An 8,303-nucleotide genomic window follows, 5' to 3' on the forward strand; every position below is an offset into this window, starting at 1 on the left:
CATTCATCTGTTGATGGACATCTGGGCTCTTTCCATATTTGGCTGTTGTGGACATTGCTGTTATAAACATTGGGGTGCAGGTGCCCCTTCGAATCACTGCATTTGTATCTTTGGGGTAAATACCCAGTAGTGCAATTGCTGGGTCATAGGGTAGCTCTATTTTAATCTTTTTGAGAAACCTCCATACTGTTTTCCAGAGTGGCTGCACCAGCTTGCATTCCCACCAACAGTGTAGGAGGGTTCCCCTTTCTCTGCATCCCTGCCAACATCTGTCGTTTCCTGACTTGTTAATTTTAGCCATTCTGACTGGTGGGAGGTGGTAGCTCATTGTGTTTTTGTTTTTTTTTTAATTTTTTTTTAAGGTTTTATTTATTTGACAGAGAGAGAGACCGTGAGAGAGGGAACACAAGCAAGGGGGAGTGGAGAGGGAGAAGCAGGCTTCCTGCTGAGCAGAGAGCCTGATGTGGAACTTGATCCCAGGACCTTGGGATCATGACCTGAGCCGAAGGCTTAATGACTGAGCCACCCAGGCACCCCGCTCATTGTGGTTTTGATTTGTATTTCCCTGATGCCAAGTGATGTGGAGCATTTTTTTTTATGTGCCTATTGGCCTTTTGTATGTCGTCTTTGAAGAATGTCTTTTCATGTCTTCTGCCCATCTCTCAGTTGGATTATTTGTTCTTTGGGTGTTGAGTTTGATAAGTTCTTTATAGATTTTGGATACTAGCCCTTTATCTGATAAGACATTTGCAAATATCTTTTCCCATTCTGTGGGTTGTTTTTTGGTTTTTTTGACTGTTTCCTTTGTAGTGCAAAAGCTTTTTATCTTGATGAAGTCCCAATAGTTCATTTTGTTTCCCTTGCCTCCAGAGATGTGTCTAGTAAGAAATTGCTATGGCCAATGTTAAAGAGGTTGCTGCCTGTGTTCACCTCTAGGATTTTGATGGTTTCCTGTCTCATTTTAGGTCTTTCATTTATTTTGAATTTATTTTTGGGTATGGTGTAAGAAAGTGGTCCAGTTTCATTCTTCTGCCTGTGGCTGTCCAGTTTTCCCAGCACAGTTTGTTGAAGAGATTGTGGTGGTATTTTTTTTTTTTTAAGATTTTATTTATTTATTTGACAGAGAGAGAGAGACAGTGAGAGAGGAAACACAAGCAAGGGGAGTGGGAGAGGGAGAAGCAGGCTTCCTGCCAAGCAGGGAGCCCAATGAGGGGCTCAATCCCAGGACCCTGGGATCATGACCTGAGCCGAAGGCAGACACTTAATGACTGAGCCACCCAGGCGCCCTGAGACTGTCTTTTCCATTGGATATTCTTTCCTGCTTTGTCGAAGATTAGTTGACCATAGAGTTGAGCATCCATTTCTGGGCTCTCTATTCTGTTCCATTGATCTATGTGTCTGTTTTTGTGTCAGTACCATACTGTCCTGATGACTACAGCTTTGTAATATAACTTGAAGTCCAGAATTGTGATATCTCCAACTTTGCTTTTCTTTTTCGAGGTTGCTTTGGCTATTTGTGGTCTTTTGTGGTTTCATACAAATTTTAGGATTGTTTGTTCTAGCTCTGTGAAAAATGCTGGTAGTATTTTGATAGGGATTGCATTAAATGGGTAGATTCCTTTAGCTAGTATAAACATTTTAACAATATTTGTTCTTTCAATCCATGAACATGGAATGTTTTTCCATTTCTTTGTGTCATCTTCAAATTCTTTCATAGGTGTTTTGTAGTTTTCAGAGTGCAGATCTTTTACCTCTTTGGTTAGGTTTATTCCTAGGTATCTTATGGTTTTTGGCACAGTTGTAAATGGGATTTATTCTTTGATTTCTCTTTCTGCTGCTTCATTATTGGTGTATAGGGATGCAACGGATTCCTGTACATTTATTTTGTGTCTGGCTACTTTACTGAATTTGTCTATCAGTTCTAGCTTAGCATTGGAATGGATACTTGTGTCATTCCTTTGAGGCATGGCAGTCTCTGTTTGGTTCAAACCATGGATTACATCTATCCTATCATCAGTGACCCTTATGTGATGGGCAGGATAGCATGTGCCAACGTTCTCAGTGACCTCTACACCATGGGGGTCACGGAATGTGACAATATGCTGATGCTCTTTGGAATCAGTAATAAAATGACCGACAGGGAAAGGGATAAAGTTATGCCCCTAATTATACAGGGTTTTAAAGATGCAGCGAAGGAGGCAGGAACATCTGTGACCGGTGGCCAGATGGTGTTAAACCCCTGGATTGTTCTGGGAAGAGTGGCCACAACTCTCTGCCAGCCCAGTGAATTTCTCATGCTGGATAACGTGGTGCCGGGGGACATGCTTGTGCTGATGAAGACCCTGGGGACGCAGATGGCTGTGACCATGCACCAGTGGCTGGACATTCCTGAAAAATGGAATAAGATCAAACTAGTGGTCACCCAAGAAGATGTCAAGTTGGTGTACCAGGAGGCAATGATGAACATGGCGAAGCTCAACAGAACAGCTTCAGGGCTCATGCACATGTTCAGTGCCCACACTGCTACCGACATCACGAGCTTTGGAATTTTGGGTCATGCGCAGAACCTGCCCTTCAGCTCAGGTCATGATCCCAGGGTCCTGGGATCAAGCCCCATGTCAGGCTCCCTGCTTGGTGGGGAGCCTGCTTCTCCCTCTCTCTTGGCTGCTCCCCCTGCTTGTGCTCTCTCTCTCTCTCTCTGTGTCACATAAATAAATAAAATCTTAAAAAAATAAAACCTAATTTGTCTGATATAAATATAGCTACTCCAGTTTTCTTTTGACATCCATTGACATGATAAATGGTTCTCCATCCCCTCACTTTATCTGCAGGTGTCTTAAGGTCTCAAATGAGTCTGTTGTAGGCAGCATATAGATGTCTCTTGTTTTTTAATCCATTCTGACACCCTGTGTATTTTGATTGGAGCATTTAGTCCATTTACATTTTGAGTGATTATTGATAGGCATGAATTTAGTGCCATTTTATTACTTGTTACGTCTTTGTTTCTGGAGACTTTCTCTGTTCCTTTCTAGTGTTTGTCACTTTTGGTCTTTCTTTACTATTTGAAGAGTACCCTTTAGTATTTCTTGCAGGGCTGGTTTAGTGGTCACAAACTCCTTTAGTTTTCATTTGGGTAATTCTTTATCTCTCCTTCAATTCTGAATGACAGACTTGCTGGATATTCTTGGCTGCATATTTTTCCCATTCAGCATATTGAATATATCATGCCACTCCTTCTGGCCTGCCATGTTTCTGTGGATAGACCTGCTGCTAACTTTTTGTCTTCCCTTATAAGTTAGGGATTTCTTTTCCCTTGCTGCCTATGGGATTTTTTTTCTTAATCTCTATGTTCTGCAAATTTTACTGTGATATGTCTTGTGTTGGCCTGCTTTTGTTGATTTTGATGGGAGTTCTCTGTGCCTCCTGGTTTTGGATGTCTGCTTCCCTCCCCAGATTAGGGAAGTTTTCAACTATAATTTCCTCAAATAAATCTTCAGGCCCCCTTTCCCTCTTTTCTTCTGGGACTCCTATGATACAAATGTTATTATGCTTTATGGAGTCACTGAGTTCCCTAAGTCTACATTTGTGATCCCGTATTTTTCTTTCCCTCTTCTTTTCAGCTTCATTATTTTCCATAATTTTATATTCTATATCACTTTTCCATTCCTCTGCTTCTTCCAATCTTGTCATTACATCCGGTCAGTTTTTCATGTTGGTTACAGAATTTTTTATTTCAGCCTGACTAGATTTTAGGTCTTTTATCTCTGTGTTAAGGGATTCTCTACTGTCTTCTATGCTATTCTCAAACCCAGCTAGCATCCTTATGATTGTTGTTTTAAATTCTGGATCAGGCATATGAATTATATCCATTTCGATTAGATCCCTGGCCATGACCTTTTCTTGTTCTTTCTTTTGGGATGAATTCCTCCATCTTGGCATTTTGTCTAGGTCTCTGTCTTCTTCTCTGTGTTAGAAAAGCCTGTTATGTTTCCTGTTCCTGAGAGTAATGGCTTTATTAAGAAGTCATATGCTGTCAAGGGCCTGGAGCTTCAAGAAGTATTTCTGGTGTGTGCTATGTGCACTCTGCTGCTGTGTTTTGGCTGCTCTTTCCCTCAGGTCAGTCTTCTGAAGAGTTTCTCCTAGACTGCTGTGAGAGTGTTTGGATGTTGTTCAGAGTGTGGTGAGTTTTAACTAGGTGTGCTCTGGTCTGCTTGTTAAAAGAGGCCTGATGCTATTTCCACTAGAACTGAAGCTTTGCAGCACTCTATGATCTGTAGACTTGGTGCTTTCAGGGGGTTTGTGCTGGCCTTCTGGGGGAAGGGCCCACTGCTCTGGTTCTCAGGCACACTTACCCTAGTAAGAAGCACCTGCAAAGTGCAGTGGGGTGGGGCTTGATGTAAGCAGCTCAGGCATCCACTGTTGGCGCTGTGCTGCTTATTGAAGTCAGTCCATGCTGATGGGTAGGGGGAAAAAATGGTGCCAGCTCTATCCCTTGTGCCAGCTCTATCCCTTGTCCCTGGAGAGGGGAGTTCCCACCCCCTGCTGTCCTGGAAGCACTCACAGAAGAGGGAATAATCTCCCCTCATGTGTCCCAGGCATCCCTCAGATCCCTGCCTTCACCTTGTCTGTGTGCCAGCTATCTGCCGCCTGGCAATGCAGTGCACTTGTGTTTTATCCTAGGCAGACCCACTGTGTTTCAAAACTCCAATCTTTAGGGATGTGGCATGGTACAGACCCACACTCATCCACTGCAGGGTGGGGGGTGACTTGCCACCCTGGGGCTGATGGAGGTTTGTCCCAGAAGGACAGTCACACCAAGGTGCAGGAGCTTGGAGTTTAGAGTAAAGCGCAGCAAAAAGCTGGTGTCTAGGTTAGCTGCCCTCAGCAGGTGTATTCTGCTGTTTTTGGATGGAATATTATGAATATATGTTAGATCCATCTGGCCCAGTGTGTCATTCAAAGCCACTGTTTCCTTGTTTTTCTGTCTGCGTGATCTATCTGTTGATGTAGGTGGGTGTTAAAGTCCTCTACTATTATTGTATTACTGTCAATTTCTTCCTTTATGCCTGTTAATATTTGGTTTATGTATTTAGGTGCTCCCATGTTGGGTGTATAAATATTTACAAGTGTTATAGTCTCTTGTTGGATTGTTCCCTTTATCATTATGTAGTGTCCTTCTTTGTCTCTTGTCACAGTCTTTGTTTTAAAGTCTATTGTATCTGACCTAAGTATTGCTACTTCAGTTTCCTTTTCACTTTTAATAGTGTGATAAATGCTTCTCCATCCCTTCACTTTCAACCTGCTTGGGTCTTTAGGTCTGAATTGAGTTTCTTATAGGCAGCATATAGATGTGTCTTGCTTCTTCATCCATTCAGTCACATTATATGTTTTGATTGGAGCATTTAGTCCATTGACATTCGAATTTATTATTGATAAGTGTGTGCTTCTTACCACTTTGTTACTTGTTTTAGGATTGTGTTTGTAGTTCTCTGTTTCTTTCTTCTCTTGCTCTCTTCCCTTGTGTTTTTATGACTTTCTTTAGGGATATGTTTGGAATTCTTTCTCCTAATTTTTTTGCGTATCTATTACAGGTTTTTGATTTGTGGTTACCATTAGGTTTGTATATAATTAGGTTTGTATATAATATCTTATGCATATAACAGTCTATATTAAGTTGATGGTCACTTAAGTTTGAACCCATTCTAAAAACACTAAATTTACTCTCCCCAATGTTTTATGTATATGAATGCATAATTTACATCCTTTTATTTCATGAATTTCTTGACTGATTTTATTTATTTATTTATTTACTTACGTATTTATTTATTTATTTATGTGGTGGGGGTGAGAAAGAGAGAGAACAAGCAGGGGGAGCGACTGAGGGAAAGGGAGAAGCAGGCTCCCCACTGAGCAGGGAGACCAATTTGGGGCTTGATCCCAGGACCCTGGGATCATGACCTGAGCTGAAGGCAGACAGTTAACCAACTGAGTCACCCAGGCACCCCTCTTGACTTATTTTTATAGAGATAATTGATTTTACTGCTTTTGTGCTTTAACCTACATACTCGTTTTATAAGTGATTAATCTTCTACTCTTTAAAAAAATTTATCTATTTAGAGTATGCTGGTGGGGGGAAGGACAGAGGGAGAGGGAGAAAGATTCTCAAGCAGAATCTATCTGAGCATGGAGCCCAACACTGGGTCCTATCTCACAACCCTGAGATCATGACCTGAGCTGAAATCAAGAGGTGGACACTCAACTGACTGAGCCACCCAGGTATCCCTAATCTTCTACTCTTATTTTGCTTTTCTTTACCTGTGAAATTTTTTCCTTTCATAATTTTCTTACTTCTGATTATGGCCTTTTCTTTACATTCAAGAATTCCCTTTAACATTTCTTGTAACATCCCTTTAGTGGTGATGAACTCCTTTAACTTTTGTTGTTTGTCTGGGAAACTCTCTCCTATTCTGAATGGTAGCATTTCTGGAGAGTGTTCTTGGCTACAGATTTTCCTTTCAGCACTTTGAATATATCATGCCACTTTCTTCTGGCCTGCAAAAATTCTGCTGAAAAATCCGCGATAGCCTTTCCCCTTTATGTAACTATCTTCTTTCCTTAGCTGCTTTTAAAATTCCTTTTCCTTTTTTTTTTCAAAGATTTTATTTATTTATTTGACAGAGAGAGAGACACAGTGAGAGAGGGAACACAAGCAGGGGGAGTGGGAGAGGGAGAAACAGGCTTCCTGCAGAGCAGGGAGCCTGATGCAGGGCTCGATCCCAGGACCCTGGGATCATGACCTGAGCTGAAGGCAGACGCTTAATGACTGAGCCACCCAGGTGCCCCTAAAATTCCTTTTCTTATCACTACTTTTTGCCATTTTAAATTAAAGTGTCTTGGTGTAGATCTCCTTGGGTTGATTTTGTTGGTTGCTCTCTGTGTCTCCTGGATCTGGATGTTTGTTTCCTTCCCCAGATTTGGGAAGTTTTCAGCTGTTATTTTTTCAAATACATTTTCTGTATTGCCTCTCTTTCTTTTCTCCTTCTTAGATCCCTATAATGCAAATACTCTTACACTCGATAATGTTATTGAGTTCCCTTAACCTGTTCTCATTTTTTATTATTCTTTCTCCTTTTTGCCATTCAGCATGGTTGCTTTCCATCACTCTGTCTTCCTGCTCACTGATCCATTCTTCTGCTTCCTCTACTCTACTATTGATTCCCTCTAGTGTATTTTTAATTTCAGTTATTGAGTTCTTCATCTCTGATTGGTTCTTTTATATTTTCTATCTTTTTGGTGAAGGTCTTACTGAGATCCTCCACTCTTTTCTCACATCCACTAAGTATCTTTATGACCATTACTTTACATGCTCTCAGGTATATTACACATCTCCATTTCATTTAGCTCTTTTGCTGTGGGTTTGTCCTGTTCTTTCATTTGGGACATATTTCTCTGTCTTCTCATTTTGTCCAACACTATGGTTGTCTGTATGTATTAGGAAAGTCAACTATGTCTTCTGATCTTGGAAGTAGTGGGCTTATGAAGTAGTAGTTCTCTGGTGCCCTGTAGTGCAATGTTCCCTGTTCACCAGAACCTGGCACTTCGGGGGTGTCTCCTATGTCCATCGCGTTCACCCTACTATTGTGGCTAAGCTGATTTGCCTTCAGTCCAATTGGCTACAGTGTCCCACTTTGCCTGTTGTGGGCCAGGTTTGGTCCCTGTGCTGTTAAGTGTCCTGTCTTGGGCTGCCATGTGTTTGAAATTGGGTGATATAAACAGTCAGACTATATGCCTGCTCTCAGTCCATCTGCCAGAGCTGCAATCTGCCTGTGCTGCCCCCTAAGAGGTTTTTGCTGGTTGGCAGGGCTGGCAGTCAGATCAGATGTCTGCCTTCAGTCTGTATGCCTGGGCTGTAGTCATACTGGTGTGTGACTACACACCTTCCCCTCTCCCCAGGGCAGGAGTCACTTTGGAGTGGTGCTGGTCCTGGCCCCAACTGCTTGCAGGATGTGATGTGGCAGGAGCCACTTTGGAGGCACTCCAGCTGAGTGGCATAGGTTGGATAGGGCAGATTCACAGGAGAATGTGGGGTGGGGCACACAGTGTTAACAAGGCAAGTGGGGGTCTTTGTGCCGGTTTCTGCAGGTGTCTGGCTATCTAGCCGGGGATGAGAGGCAGAGAAAAGGTGTTTGCCAGCTCTTTTGTTCTTTGAGAAGTCTCCTAAAGATCCCTGCCCCTCCAGCACACATTCTGGGATTAGTAAATAAATCTGCAGTTATACCCCAGGCACTTTATAAGTTGCTGCT

The 8,303-nt window shown here is 42.1% G+C and overlaps 1 protein-coding gene across 1 annotated transcript; it reads left to right on the forward strand.

The window, feature by feature from the left end:
- The first annotated feature begins 1,921 nt into the window (after nucleotides 1–1,921).
- LOC116623204 (selenide, water dikinase 1-like) lies at nucleotides 1,922–3,458 on the forward strand. The gene is made up of 2 exons (XM_032390144.1): nucleotides 1,922–2,583; nucleotides 3,454–3,458. The coding sequence occupies exons 1-2, from the start codon at nucleotides 1,938–1,940 to the stop codon at nucleotides 3,456–3,458; spliced, it is 651 nt and encodes a 216-aa protein (XP_032246035.1). The 5' UTR covers nucleotides 1,922–1,937.
- The last annotated feature ends 4,845 nt before the right edge of the window (nucleotides 3,459–8,303 follow it).

This window comes from Phoca vitulina, unplaced genomic scaffold, assembly GCF_004348235.1.
Source record: "Phoca vitulina isolate PV1807 unplaced genomic scaffold, GSC_HSeal_1.0 scaffold58, whole genome shotgun sequence".
NCBI classification, from domain to species: Eukaryota; Metazoa; Chordata; class Mammalia; order Carnivora; family Phocidae; genus Phoca; species Phoca vitulina.

Coding starts and splice junctions, on each gene's coding strand:
- LOC116623204 (XM_032390144.1), top strand. CDS start 1,938: ATGGATACTTGTGTCATTCCTTTGAGGCATGGCAGTCTCTGTTTGGTT.